Source organism: Pyrus communis, chromosome 9, assembly GCF_963583255.1.
Source record: "Pyrus communis chromosome 9, drPyrComm1.1, whole genome shotgun sequence".
In the NCBI taxonomy this organism is placed as follows: domain Eukaryota; kingdom Viridiplantae; phylum Streptophyta; class Magnoliopsida; order Rosales; family Rosaceae; genus Pyrus; species Pyrus communis.
The window spans coordinates 22,243,844-22,258,532 of record NC_084811.1 but is presented as its reverse complement, the minus strand read 5'-3'; the positions used below and the strand labels follow the sequence as shown (position 1 = coordinate 22,258,532).

Sequence of the window (14,689 nt, the reverse complement as noted above, 5' to 3'; positions counted from 1 at the left end):
AGTAGAATTTTTTTTTTAGTGCTAATAACAATTTGTGAAATTGAGTAAGCATATTCGATTTAGTTAAGTTGGCCAAAGTATTGTGAATTTTCATTTACATAATAGCGTAAACTAAAGGAAGTGAAAGAGAAAAGGACCAAAGAGATGAGGGTGAAGTTCCTAGTCCTAATGCATCTGCCTATACAAGCTGGTTTAAACTTATAGACCAACAATCCTATTTGTCAGCAAAACAAGTATACTTCATGATCTTCATCCCTTGATACAGCTTCACATCATTTTACGCTTCCCTTTTCGGATGGCATTGGTGCTTTCTTGAGCGTCATCGCGCACAGGCGAGTCTTCCACAATCGATTGATTAGTATCAGGCTCAGCCATGCCTTCCCCAACTGGCTGCTCCTGCATAACCAAGCCTCTGTTTCTGGAGAGCTTCCTAATTGGCGTTGTTTGAGATTCTTTGCATTGCAAATCGCCTTGATGATCGCTTGATTTGTTTACTTCATATGTCCTGCGTGGCATCAGCTGCTCGCCGTCCCCAACAATCTCTTTCATGAACTGAGAATTTCGCAAATGCATCATTTTATTAGAGGAAAATCTTCCATTAAATCAGCTATAATAAAACATATAATCGATGAAGGCGTCAACTTTAACTACCTTCCAGTCCTGGAAATCAAATCGGAAGACAAAGTGTCTGTAAGTAATCTCCCCAGAAGCAATTTGTTCAGCAGAAGGAGCATTTCTTGGCACTGAAGTAACAAACACAAAACCAAATAAATGACCAAATAAGAAATAGAAGAGAATAAGCCACCAGACACATGAAGGTGAGCATGTGTAGAGGAACTTACAAACTAGATGATGGCCTTCCTCATTCAATTTTAGTTCCGCCCGCCCATCTTTAACTAGAAACGAGAGGGCAAATATATTTTCCACCGTCTGCGCAAAAGAATTCCCATTCAAGACTAGATTTTCAAACCTAACTCTTCTCTTCTTCCTCAAGATATTGAACATAGCCGACACATTTTTAACAGTCTCTGGTTGCTCTTCTTCAACAGCATCATGAAGCTGCACAAAGTTACAGTGAATTTTCGGTAACTGCTCAAAGTTTCAGGAGGCTTCCAAGTAAGCACTTGATGATTAGAAGCAGTACACGATTAAATAGGGCAGAGAAAAGGGTGCAAATTATATGTTCTTGAAGAGATTACCAATGAGATAAACCACTCTTACCTCTTCAGGGGTATCATTTTCTGTAGGCTTCATGCGTTTTGCACGAACATAACTCTTCCGTTGCTTTACTTCAAGACTCATAGGTCCAATCCTGAAGGAAGAGCAAACTGTATAATTCCTCAGAGAATTTGAAACAGAAGGAATCACATATAAAGAACAGAAAAAATCGATAGCTATTATTACATAGTGCAGCATTGGGGAGGTTTCTGGTAAACATGTGAGACTGCCCTTCCAATATCCTTCCAAGAGACTGAGCTGCTTCCACTTTGACTTCGTTTCTCAAACTGTTTGAGAATACAGTTGACGAAACCTGTAGTTGTGATTCCTTCCTTGTTATGTGCCTTGACGGAGCTCATCAAGTGGGTTGTAATGTCCAAAAGCGCTTCTGCATCAGCAACTTGTTCTCTCGGATTTTGAACTGAAATTCGTAGCAAATCATTGATTAAGCCTAAATTAGATACAAATATTGTAATTTGATCGAGAAAATCTATGACAGAAAAGGGAATTTACCAAGCTCATGCAAGCTCTCCACTTCATTGATGATCAAATTGAACTTCTCTGAATCCACTTTCGTAATGTCCTCTCTTTTATCTTCATATCCGTATCAGTTACACAAGAAGGGGAAGCTAATTAGAACAAAAGAACTCAAATTTAAACGATAAGATTTCCCATAATTTCATTCCCTTGAACCCCAAAAACAATTACTCTTCCTTTATGCAAGCGGACACGATTATTCATCCTTCGTAAAGTGCTTAATTCTAGTTCTAACTCATATATGGAAACAATATAATGGGAGAAAAAAAAAATAATATGATGATCTTTCATTAGGGAAATTCTTGAGCGTGATCACCACATGATGTTATTAACCCGCGTATTATAAAGCAGTGGACGACAAAGTTCATATTTTACGGACATAAGGTATAGTTTCAACAAACAGATACAACTCCTATAACTAAAGTAGATTGATAACACCACTTGGTGATGTGACAATCAGTATCCACAAAAAAATCTCTTTTCTCAGCAACCAAACACAGAATAACAACAAATAATTCTATACGAGGGCAAAAAAATCACACAATACGATTAACTTTCTCAGCAACCAAACAGAGAATAACAAATTTTCAAAACTCAAAACAACACATAGTTGCAAACAAACCCTGAAATCATATATCAAACACTTAATTAAGAAACAAAAAGTACAAGATTGATAAGCAGATACCGTGGATAATGCTCTTCACATTAAAATAGCGTGATCGGAGAGCTCTCCGGTCCGGCACCGCTTGCGGTCGTTCAATTTCATCCCTTCCACCGCTGCCGCTACTGACGAATTCACGCTTCACCATCTCTGCAAGGCAACTTTCTCTCCGAGCTTTCCCGGCAAAACTTACAAACCAAGAAAATTAATAGAAAAATATTTTGTCAGCAACTTTCCCGGTTAAATATAATTAGGGTTGTCGTTTACAGAAGCTTCGGGCTCGAAATTATTTTTCGAGAATTTAAATTAAAAAGTGAAAAATAAAACCCTAATATTCATAGGAATTTGAAGAGTTGGTTTCCCTCTTCATCTCTGTTTTACGCGGCCGTTGGATTCTACACATCCCTTTTGATTGCTCCTCGCGAAGTGGACTCATGGTACAAGGGCACTGGTTAGTCAACACGATGGACGGTTGAGATGTCTCCGACTCTTTGGGTTGCTGTGTAAGCTTTGCTGTATCTTCCTTGGCACGCCACATAAGGGCAACGTAAAAGTTTTTTTTTAATTTTTATTTTTTGAACAACTATATGAGCTATGTTAAGTGAAAGGGTGAACTTAGCCTTATAGTGGACTAACAATAATATGGTTCAAATTTATCTTTGATGAAAATCGAATATCAGATCTCTCACTTACAAGCAAAAAGGACTACCACTAAACCGTAGTCCTACATAGCAGGAACAACGTAAAAGTTTGGAAAGCGAATAAGACAAAAATAAAACAATGAAAGAGCGTTTACTTATGCATAGAATGTCTGGGTTCGATTTTTCTCTTCCGCAATCAAAGTATAGCCTTTTTTCAAAGGCAATGCTACTAAATCGTAATGTCGTGTTTTTATTTCGATAGTTAAAATATATAATTGACTACTTTTAGGAATAATTAATACATTTTATCTCACCCTAAAGGGACATTCATTATAGAAAAACAAATGGACAAACATGTTTGCATCTAATGTGTTATCCTCGAATATAAGTTTTAAGACATGAGTCTTTGCATTAGAGAAGAAAACTAAAATGCATAATTCCACCACATTTTGGGGCTCCAAATATAAGAAATAAGAATATAGGTTTAGAATTTAAGTCTTTTCATTTCTCAAAGTTTTTTAAAATCTTGTTTTAAAATTCTAGTTGATTACATCATAATTTTAAAATCTTTTAAATCCTTACAAATTTTATGGCTTGTTTCGCAAGTGCTTTTAAATAATTGAAAACACTTTTAGAAACAAATGTTTTGGGTTTCAAAAGCACTTGAAATACTTCTTGCTAAAAGCACAAGTTGTGTGGTTCCTGCTAAAAGACCTCTTACTTACAAGTGAAGATGAATACTACTAAACCTCCATAATACCAAATTATGCCCCTCCTTCGTACAATTTTTTTTAAGAGGAAGTACGATATTTATTGATAGTAGTTGAAAACGTACAAAGCTGAAGAAGGGTGCATAACATGAGCCTCAATAAAAACCTTATTAGGATTAAACCGGTCTAAAGAAAAAAAAGTGCCCCGCACCAATATAAACATAAATTAAATTTTATTTCCTACAAGGACATCTAAAATGATATCTGGAGGGTCTTCAAAACCAAGCCACGTCAAAAACGGAGGTGAGGCTAAACCTTGCAAGACGGTGAGCCACTTTATTAGCCTCCCGTTTGCAAAAGTTAACCTTGCGCTGGGAAACATTGCACAATAAACGTCGGGAATCGTCAAGGATATGGCCAAATTGAGTGAAATTGGCGCTAGCATCCTTTCGAATACTCCCCACCACCATTAAGGCACCTCCTTCTAGTTGCAGCAGGGCATCCCCCCACTTCTCCGCAAACTCTGCTGCTGCACGAGCAGCCAAGCTCTCGGGCAACAACGGTGAGCATACATCATCAAATCGTTGCACTTTAGCAGCCACGACCTCCCCCCTCATGTCCCTTACCGCCACTCCGCAGCCACCCATTTGACGATGCTCATCCCATGCCCCGTCAAAATTAATTTTCAGCCACCCTTGATCCGGTTTACACCACCTCTGAGGCTCTTTCACCTTGCAGCCATGTTCGCTACTCTTTCTTACAATTTTTTAAAAGACAGTTTAATTAAATAAATTACAACAATCAAAACAAAACACCCTCACGTTCAAAAGTAGTCGGACTTTATTTTTTGTAAAAAAAAAAAAAAAAAAAACCTTTTTAAATCACAATTACGTGTGGTAAGCGGCTAGTATCTATCTTATAAGTTATAACATAACTGGTTTAATTTGCAGTGTGCCAGTGTCCTTATTTTGCAGGTTACATGGTCTTAGTATTTTCTGGGTCTTGCAAAAGTTACGTGTCTATTTTCCAGACCCTGCAAAATTATGTTCCAACTTGACGTTCCAATGTTGCCTATCGCCTACGCATCTCCTTTTCATCGCTGGTAAAAAAAATATCCTTCCCTCTCAAAACTTGGCGGATTGGTGATTCCGCTCTCGATTGATTTATATGGAGCCCTCTGTTTATCGCTTATTAATTGTGTGTCTTTCTCTGTATATTTATTCCACATCGCTCTCATCATTCTAATCTTTTAACAATTCTAAATTTTTTTTTTTTTTTTCCTCGCTCTATTATTAAAACGAAATAGTTATCAAACTTGTCCTGATTGTCAGGCTAGCTGCCACCGATGGACTAAGCCCCTGCCGGGCAAATTCAAAGTTAATGTGGACAGTGCTTGGGATGGATATTTTCCTGTTGGTGGGGCGGGCTTCGTTATCAGAGATTGAAATGGTAACTTTATTGGCGCTGCTTCGTTTGTTTTCCAGGAGGTTTTCTCTCTGGTGCAGATTGAAGCTCTAGCAGTTAGAGCAGGGCCTGAGATGATGATAGGAAGGGGCTTACAAAATATAGTTTTTGAGAGTGATTCGCTTTAGATCATCTCCGCTTTGACTGCTTCCTCTATGGATTTGTCTACGCTTGGACCTATTATAGGGGATGCCAAATTTCTTTCGTGCATGATCGCTGAAGTTTCTTTCGCCCATGTTCGCCGACAAGCTAACTCCATTGCTCATAGAATTGCTAGGTTTGCTCTCCATTCCGGAGGCAATTGTATTTGGTTCGATGAACCTCCTTTTGTTTCTCCATTCCATGTACTTTTTAGCTTAATTTCGCTTTATCAATGAAATATGTTGCTTTTTATCTATTAAAAAAAAAAACATGATTTTAATTTCTCGGCCAGTTTCAAATTCAAATTTAACTGAGAAAATTTGCGTTTTGTTAAAAATAACTTGAGAATTTTTCCTTGTGGTTTTGAAACAATGCAATTAGTATTGCGAAATCATCTATATAGCCGTTTCAGTTCGGTACCCTGGCAGCCAGCAAGCATTCAGCAACCAATTCCGCGCCTAAGCGTTACTCAGCTCAATTATTTCCAATATTTTTAAAATTCCAAAATTTAAATTTCAGGGCCTCCCAATTTTTTTTGTAAAATTTAAACTCCTTCCACGTGTCCCCAAACCAATCTCTTGCTCCGGCAACAAGCCTATATATACCCCTAGCATTTGTAAATATTACACCACTCCGACAACAAAATCCAGACACTTCCCAGTTTTGTAAATCATTCAAACTCGAGGGCTAATCCTAATGTATTCACCCAGATGACAACTCCCACTTGAAACTCCAAATCCAGCCAAAAACTCAATTCACTGTCAAATCCAACGCAAAAAGGGCTATAAATTTTTGCCCCCTTTTCCCCCAAAATTCAGAATTAGGGTTTTTCTGCAACGACAGAAAAATGAAAGCGTCGGTCAAATTCCGGGAGGATCAGAAGCCGTTGCTGAGGGCCAAGGTGCCCCTCAGCATCCTGGGTCTGCCCTTCCAGTCCGGAATCGTCGCCGGTGAGTCCAAGGAGCTCACTCTCAACCTCGGCACCTTCTTCGAATCCGGGCCGTCCATCAAGATCGCGTATCGTCCCAACGACGCGTGGAACCCCTTCTCCCTCGTCGTCAAGACCGGGACGGGATCCTTCGGATCGCCGATTTCGAGCTCCATGCTGATGAGCGCCGAGTTCAATCTCCTTGACCGCGGGAGAAACCCTAGCTTCATGCTCCACTTTAAGCCCCAGTTCGGCGATTTCTCGATCAAGAAGACGCAGTCCTCGGTCTTCGAGAAGATCGTGGGTTCTGAGAAAGACGCCGTTGCGGCGGAGACGCCAGTAGTGGAGGCGGAGTTTTCGGGGAAGAAAATTACGGTTTTGCCATCGGAGGGTCCGGCGTCTGGACTTCTTGCGGGTTTGTTCACCGGAATGGAGGTGGCGGCGAGGACGTCGATGCCGGTGAGGAACCGGGCCGTGGTGAACTTGAGGTGGGGGGTTAAGGTTCCGGCGGAGATAAAGAGTGCTGGGGTGAATCCGACGGCGGGAATTGCGTTTCAGAAAATCCCGTTCCTGGTGATGAACAAGATCGGGATCGAACACGTGGACGGTGGCGTTTCGAAGGCCAAAACCACAAAGGCGGCGGCGGATAATGCGATGACATTTCCGGGAAGTGCTGAGGTTGCGGAGGCTTGTTTTAGGGTGAAGCATCAGCTGGAGGCTCTGCGGACGGAGAACGGGTTGCTGAGAAAAGCCGTCGAGGATCTGCGCCACGAAATCGCCGGCGCCGCGAAGTCGATTTCGATTTCGAATGCGTTTCCTGAGAGTGAGATAAATGGGGGAAGTAGGAATTCGAGCGGGAAAGTGGATTGGCGATCAAACGGGAAGAATAAGTCGCCGGAGGGCGATGTGGCGGAGGAACTGAAGAAGGCCCTCAGTCACTGATCGGTGGTGCCACCTTGTCGACGCTGAATTTGTCGAAAATTCAAAAATTGTGCTAGTCTTCGTAATTTTGATTTTGGGAGTTAGATATTTTGATTATGTACATTGATGAATAATAAGATATTTTGATTAATAGTTTGGTGATGAAGTTCCATGACCCAAGTTTGGTTTGGTTTGGGTTGCTTTACTTCTAAACCGAGAGGGGCATTGATCAATATTAATTTGTTTGGTCCAGTTAAGGTTCGGTCCATCAGTTTGGAGAAGGAAACAGATTCAATAAATAAATTTAAAAAACAAGTTAATATTAAGAAAGGAAAAAATGTGTTTTAACGAAACATTTTTAGTGCGATTTACTTTTAATGAAAATAACATATTTACTTTAAAAAATCATTTATGATACTATTTATTTACAATATTTTTTAACTTTTTGATTCAAATTCAAAATTTTCAAGTTTTTTTTATTAATTTTTTTAAGAAAAAAAATCCCTCGGTTTTGGATTAGTTTGGTCCATCAATTTGGTTTGCGTAGACTGTCCATTCGGCGATGAAGTGCACATTGGGTCAATTGAAGTTTCTAGGCATATGGTGCCCAAAGCCCAATTACCAATAACCAGTTACACACGCAACATATCCATTTATTTGATATTTTTTTTTGAAGAATTTTTAGTGGTTCTACACTCTCAAAAACCACTACCTATCTGAAAATATGTGTAAAAAGGAAAATAGAGCGTACTAAAATAAGTTATTTGCAATTTTGCCCATATTTTTCCTTTTAAGAAGAAAATTTAAAAAGTTATTCGAATTTGAGATCGTTTTGTTATTTATATGTAAATACATAAATGGTTCATCATGAATATGTTACGAAGTAAGGTTCTAAAATGTGTTAGGCGTTAGTCGAACGACGAACACGAGCCTATCCTAGGCGTCTAGACGTGGCCTAGAATGTTTTTTTTTTTGCAAAAAATAAATTTCAAATAAAATTTTAAAGCTTAGATTATAGAATTTTATGTTATTCGCAAAATATATAACATGTGCCTTGAAAAGTAAGTATTATTTTAAACAAACGATATATTTACATAAGGAATAGGAGAGTGGAGCCACACAATGGGTTAGTCATAATAATGGGATTCAAATTCATTTTTGACGATAATCGAATCTAAAATCTTTCGTTTACAAGAAATGAAAAATACAATTAGACTATAGTCCTAATTGACAAACGTAAATATTATTTTAAAATTAATATTATATTTGTCAAGATGAAAAAAGGTAAATTTACTTAAATGCTACAAAACTAGGAAACAAAATAGTAATTTTGGCCGACAAAAGCAAAGCCAATAAGGTGCGAAGCGTATAAAGACTTGTTTAAATGTATTTTTAAAATAATTGAAAACGTTTTTAGAAAAAATATTTTTAGAAGAAACACTAGTTATGTGCTTCTTCAAAGAAACACTTCAACTTTTTTTGGGATTTATTAGCATTTTTCCTAAGGATTGCTTCCATAAATATTTTCACCAAAAGTAAAAGTACATCCAAACAAGCTATAACATACTCAAGATAAGTGTCTATATCACGGAAAGAGATCCTCTTTGGATCTCTCCCTCAAAAGCCCCAAGATTAAGTAATTCGAACCTTTGAAATTTGATCAAATAGTTAAAAACAGATAAATTAGTAAAATTTTTTAAAAATTATAATAATTTTTAACCGTTTAATCAAATTTTTAAGATCTAAATTATTTAATCCTCGGCTTTGGAGGGGAGATCCAGAGGGGATCCCTTTTCCTATGTCACAATACAGACAAATAAAACAAGGGAATTAAAATCACACATTCTCCATGGAATTTGCAGAGGCCAAAACCAGAAGAACCGAAACTTATTTAGAGACAATGGACTAACTAAATGATTTTCCTTATGGATAACAAGCCCCCTAATTTTCCCCAGAAACAAACACCGACATGGGGGACGTGGGAGGAGCTCCTCCTCGCCGGCGCCGTCCACCGCTTCGGCACCCAGAGCTGGAACTCCGTCGCCACCGAACTCCGGAAGCGCAGTTCCAACCTTCACCTCCTCACCCCGCACGCCTGCAAGCGCAAGTTCCACGACCTCCGCCGCCGCTTTAACCACTCCGATAACATGTCCGCCGCCAGCGACGACGATAAATCCTCCATCCCCTGGCTCGACCAGTTGCGGCAGCGGCGGCTCGACGAACTTCGACGCGAACTGCAACGCTACGACCGCTCCATCGTGTAAAAATCTCAACCCGACGCGACGGCGTTTTGATTTTATCAATTATCGGATCAAAATTAATTAATTTATTATTTTTTGTGATTAAAATTAATCGTCTAGGTGTTTGCAATCGAAGGTGAAGAGGTTGAAAGAAGTGCGCGAACATAGTCTGTGGGAGACCGAAAAACCGGTAGAAAAATCGGATCTCGAGAAAACCGGAGAGGAAGAGATTAAACCGGATGACGTCTTGCCGGAGAAAAAAGATATCTCCGGCGATTTATTGGTGCACGACGGCCAGTCGTTTGACGAGTCGAACACGACAGATCGGAAACCCGAGGAACCCGGCACCGGATATGCCGGTACGGGTAATGGTTCGGATCCGAATAAACCGGTTGAACCAGCAGGTAAGGAGATCGGGTCGGCCGAGAAGTCGAGTAATCCGGCGGTGGAGGATTCGTGCAACGGAAGTTCCGATTCGGTGGCGAAAGAACCGGCGGGTATGGAATCGGAGAAGGGGAACTCGGGCGAGTTGAGGGAATCGATGGCTGAGTCAAAGGGAGGGGAAGAAGGGACGAAGGAGAGTCGTCAAAGTAGCAGTGAAGTGAAGAGCTCGGTGAGATTGTCGAGAAAAGCAGGGAATGATCCGGAACCGGTCGAACCGGGTGAGCCAAGTGAACCGGAGCAGGAGGATCGATCTCCCGCCACGAAGAGGGTTCCAGTTGAATCTCAGCCGTTGGTGGATTTCCTCGCGATCCTTCGCTCTCATAAGTTTGCCTCTTTATTCGAGCGCCGGCTCCATTCCCAGGTTCGCTTATTTTTCCTTTAAAAATAAAAAATAAAAAATAAAAAATATTTTATCACCTTAAGTTTAGGATACATAACAATTTCGTACTTTATCATTTTAACACTATATTATCATACATCAATTTACGTTTCATTGCATGGTCAGATTTTTAATTATTTTTTTATTGATGGAACTATTTAGACCAACTCTAATGATGGACTAAAAGTTAAATTACCTTTCAAAATTTCCTCCCAAACCTACTCTAAGAGGAAAATTTGGGCTAAATACTAAATGCTAAACCAAGACCAAATTCCTTTCCAAAACTTTGGCCCAGAAATCGGAGTGGACTCTACTTAATATTTATCGGAATTTAAATTTTTTTAGATTAAAATGTTTATAAAATTAATTTACAATAGTCCACATATTTATTTATTTTTTAAATTTAATTTAACAAAAAAATAGCCTAAGTTCATTCGTTAATAATCTAAGGGCTAAAATTTTAAATTAGAACGGTTGGAGCAGAAAAACTGTTTCTGGGTTAAAAACTAAATTTTTTGGATTAAAATATTTAGTTTTTAGCCCAATCATTGGGGATGGTCTTAATGATGAAGTGACAGGCACGAAACTCACTCTTTATTCTAAATTTAAAAAAAAATATAAAAAAGACAAATACATTTTACAACCCTAACTTTGAATTACATAACAAATTCACAGCTTATTTTTTGAACATGACAATGTCATATATTAACTTACAAATTTGCTATAATGACTTCTTGTCGTCAATTTATCTATTAACTATTGACAGACAAAGAAACGAGATATGATACTATAACAAATTCGTAAGTTGATATATAATATTAAATATTAAAAAAAAGGTATGAATTTATTATGTCTCTTAAAATTGAGATGATAAGATGTAATTTGTTGTTTTTTATTTTTTTTTTTGTATCACGTCATCATTTAACGATAAATTGATAGAAAATTTATTAGAGCTTCGACTTTGCAATGAACCGTAATTTGACGCAGCATTGCAATGTTGAAAAAAAATTGATTTAAGTGGTAAAATGCCATACATTCAAATAAATTCTAGTTTTGAATATTAAATCATCGAACGGCAACGTATTTGGGTCAACGTCACTATCCAAGGAGATGGCGACATGTCAACGCGGGTTTAATGGCTGTCACGTTTATTGTTCTTTTCCATATTTTGTGTTCAGTTCTAAAAATTCTCATCTAGCTCTGCCTAGGTCCGTTTAAGCGTTAGGCGGCTGGTTACCGTCCTGATTAATGTTTAGACGTTTGAAAATTAAGAAATGACATCAAGTCCTACTGAGGCGCTTGCTTAAACCGCTTAGACACCCGTCTAGCCTGTCTATACGTGCTTAGGTCATAACTCACTAAGACAGAGAATAGATAACTTTCATTGTGTATTTCATTTTTTTTTAATAAATTGTAAAAAACTTGTTACATACTTAAATGAACACACTTTATATCCTTGTTCCCCATGCTTTCATATGTTCTAATACTTCATAATACATATGTCATTCTATTTTATAGTTTATGATGAAATTATGTATATTTTAAGTATAATCTGACACTTATTTACACATAATGTAATAGATTTACTTAAATTTGCCTAGTCTGTTTAGGTGCATGCCTAGTCGCCTACGCACTATGCTCCAGCTTGTCGCTCAACTAGCACCTAGCGTATTTTAAAACCTTGATTGTGTGCAGTTATATTCTAGGTGATGGTGCATATTAGAAAGACTGAGAATGATCCACTAGTAACCACAAGAAGTGGCCCAGTGATAAGGGCGTTGACTGCGGCTCTCCAATAAACAAAAAATGTGGGAAGTTTGGGTTTAATGCTCTAAATTGGTCAAATTGATGAGTCTATTTGACTTGGTATGGGGATGGTAAATTTTTTCATAGCCTCCCCAAGTCTAGAGGGGATAACTATGGTCACCAATTGTCTTTCTTTTTTTTGAAAAAAAAAAAAAAAAAAAAAAAAAAAAATTGATCCACCCACCTGCTGCCTTTATGCGTACCTGATTTCTGGTGGGAATCTCCTTTTTAAAGTCATTGCGTCAAGGGTTCACACTCTCTCATGTTCCAGTAGAATACTACTTCCCAAAAAAAAAGAAAAAAAAATTATGTCTACTCTCGATTTGATCTTCAACTATAGACAGAATAAAAAACATACAGGCAAAAATTGTAGTGCAATATAGGTGTACCACATCAGGTCATGGTATCCACTCTTTTCATTTTCCTAATATGAGAATGATTCGAACTTCAAACATCTTCTGATCAAGTGGAGATAAATATAACGATGGCTGGGATGGATGTGTGCCTGAATTCACATTCCACTTTGTTCAGTTTTAGTTTAAAATAAACCAATCTCTTGTAATAAAGGGGCAATTGAAAAAGGGTGAAGCGGACCTGTCTGAACCAATGAGATAACTTACAAGATATTTTAAACTAGTCTAATTGACGGGGAAGAGATTCAAACTTGGGTGCTAGGGCCCTGGCCTACATTTTTTAGTCCGAGAATCAAATTCTTATATTGCGACGACCTTATATTTCTCTGCGTAACAGCATCATCGTATCTGTAATTCTTTGGTTACTTCAGCATATGAAATAACAATATCGCTTATGCTTCTCAAATGTTGCAGGATAACCCAATTTATACAAAAATGATCCGGCAACATGTAGATTTCGAAATGGTGCAAACCAGACTTGAAGGAGGTTGGTACTCGCATTGCAGCAGAATGTTATTCTTTCGAGATCTGTTGATTATTTACAACAATGCCATAGTCTTCTTTGGGAAAATGTCTCCAGAATACAAGGCTGCGTGTGAGCTTCGGTCCTTTGTGTCAAAGGAAATGGCTCGTCTGGCTCCTAAACAAGATGCACCACCCGAAGAAGAAATTCTGACACAACCAGCTCCACCTCTGAATCCCGATCCTGAAACTTCAGATTCGTTGCTAGCAAAATCAAAACTCTCACTTCCATTGAATGCTTGTTGCAAGCGCAGTTCCATTGCTGCAAGAGCATCCACATCTTCTTTGGGACCAGACACAAGAAAAAAGCAGGCCACTTGTGATGTCAAACCAGCTGTAAATTGGAAACAAAAAGAAGAGTCCTCGGATGAAATCGAGAAATTCCGTGTCACTAAGAAGAGAAGAAAAGAAGGACTTGGGAGCAGTACAAGAAACAACACGAGCAAAAATGTCAGGACCCGTAGTTATACTAACAACAACAGAAGTTCAGATGCCAATGAGAATTCAGAGTCCAAAGCTGAGACGGAAAAGAAGAGAGTGGTATCTAGCAATGAGAACTCAGAAACCAAAGCAGAGACGGAAAAGAAGAGAAACAATAACGCAAGTGGGAAAAAGCAAAGTGCCGCAAATTTCTTGATGAAGAGCTCCTCGTCCAAAACCGGATCATTGCTAGAGACATCAAAGAACCCTGAGAATAACAGCAAAGGGAGAAGAGCAGAGCAGAGGAAAAATCGAAATGGCAAAGGAAACACGCAGAAAGATCAAGGTTCGCGCAGAAGTTCTGGTGGGAGACAAGCGACAAAAGAGCAAGAAAGCCCATCGAAAAGGAGTGCGGGACGGCCCTCAAAGAGGGCGGCAGCAGCGGCACCAACAACAGCTGGTCCAGCTAAACGAGCTAGAGGCCGAGGAAGCTGAAATGCACCTGTCATAAACCATATAAACTGGTCAAATGTTTAGATCCTTTTTGAAGCATCATCCTGGCAAACAAATCAGTTAAACAGCAAACGATATAGATCGAAATTGATATTTCTCAATGACATATGTTGATAATCGAATGCGTAAATTATGAGAATTGTTATTGGCATTCTAAGGAAGAATTTGCAAGCCAAGAAGTGGAGGATGGCCTTTTGGAGAGGTGGCTTAAGCAGATGACTCTCTGCTGAAGGGTCTAAATGTGACGTTTTAGGTTTGAGAACCGTTATCTTTTTTATGACAAGCAGTTTCAAATTTCAATGATGTAAAATTACTTCAAACATGTTCATGTGAGTTATCTATTCTTTCTTATGTGTAATAAATCATTTATTCTTTTTTACATGATGACATGTCACCATTTTATTGTATAATTGTTACGATTGGAACATTTCATTTTCTTTTATCATAACCATCGGTTTATCCATCGTATATCAATGATTTTTTTTAGTACAACTGATATTATCTACACTAAGGAGATGTGAGAGTGAGTTAAATCTGACAATGAGTTAGGAATAATGTGGTTCAAATTCTCTTTTGACGAGAACCAAATCTAAGATCTCTTACTTATAATTTAAATGTAATAAGTGAAGCGAAATATCACTAGATTAGAGTAATATTAGCCCATATTTTCCTTTATTTCTTAACCAAAAAAAAAAAAAAAATTATTAAAAAAAGCCAGAGTCTAATGGAGG

General features: G+C 38.4%; 3 protein-coding genes across 4 annotated transcripts; 2 read left to right on the top strand and 1 right to left on the bottom strand.

Moving 5' to 3' along the window:
- Positions 1–267: 267 nt before the first annotated feature.
- LOC137744229 (non-structural maintenance of chromosomes element 4 homolog A-like) lies at positions 268–2,737 on the bottom strand. The gene is made up of 7 exons (XM_068484091.1): positions 2,441–2,737; positions 1,732–1,812; positions 1,405–1,639; positions 1,222–1,312; positions 843–1,059; positions 652–743; positions 268–552 (listed from the first exon to the last, which is right to left on the bottom strand). Exons 1-7 carry the CDS (start codon positions 2,562–2,564, stop codon positions 268–270), a joined length of 1,125 nt encoding a protein of 374 aa, XP_068340192.1. The 5' UTR covers positions 2,565–2,737.
- Positions 2,738–6,027: 3,290 nt separating this feature from the next.
- On the top strand, positions 6,028–7,497 carry LOC137745070 (uncharacterized). The gene has a single exon (XM_068484942.1). The coding sequence runs from the start codon at positions 6,220–6,222 to the stop codon at positions 7,240–7,242; it is 1,023 nt and encodes a 340-aa protein (XP_068341043.1). The 5' UTR covers positions 6,028–6,219; the 3' UTR covers positions 7,243–7,497.
- Positions 7,498–9,064: 1,567 nt separating this feature from the next.
- On the top strand, positions 9,065–14,390 carry LOC137745558 (DEK domain-containing chromatin-associated protein 4-like). 2 transcript variants are annotated; one of them, XM_068485521.1, is made up of 4 exons: positions 9,065–9,481; positions 9,582–10,266; positions 12,918–12,990; positions 13,084–14,390. In XM_068485521.1, exons 1-4 carry the CDS (start codon positions 9,135–9,137, stop codon positions 13,938–13,940), a joined length of 1,962 nt encoding a protein of 653 aa, XP_068341622.1. In that variant the 5' UTR covers positions 9,065–9,134; the 3' UTR covers positions 13,941–14,390. The 2 variants fall into 2 exon arrangements, with proteins under 2 accessions (XP_068341622.1, XP_068341621.1); XM_068485520.1 differs by having other exon boundaries at positions 12,918–14,390.
- Positions 14,391–14,689: the final 299 nt, after the last annotated feature.

Coding starts and splice junctions, on each gene's coding strand:
- LOC137744229 (XM_068484091.1), bottom strand. CDS start 2,564: ATGGTGAAGCGTGAATTCGTCAGTAGCGGCAGCGGTGGAAGGGATGAA. Junction 1,813..2,440: donor TGTGAAGAGCATTATCCACG/GTATCTGCTTAT, acceptor ACGGATATGAAG/ATAAAAGAGAGGACATTACG. Junction 1,313..1,404: donor CCTCCCCAATGCTGCACTAT/GTAATAATAGCT, acceptor CTCTTCCTTCAG/GATTGGACCTATGAGTCTTG.
- LOC137745070 (XM_068484942.1), top strand. CDS start 6,220: ATGAAAGCGTCGGTCAAATTCCGGGAGGATCAGAAGCCGTTGCTGAGG.
- LOC137745558 (XM_068485520.1), top strand. CDS start 9,135: ATGATTTTCCTTATGGATAACAAGCCCCCTAATTTTCCCCAGAAACAA. Junction 9,482..9,581: donor CGCTACGACCGCTCCATCGT/GTAAAAATCTCA, acceptor TTAATCGTCTAG/GTGTTTGCAATCGAAGGTGA. Junction 10,267..12,917: donor AGCGCCGGCTCCATTCCCAG/GTTCGCTTATTT, acceptor CAAATGTTGCAG/GATAACCCAATTTATACAAA.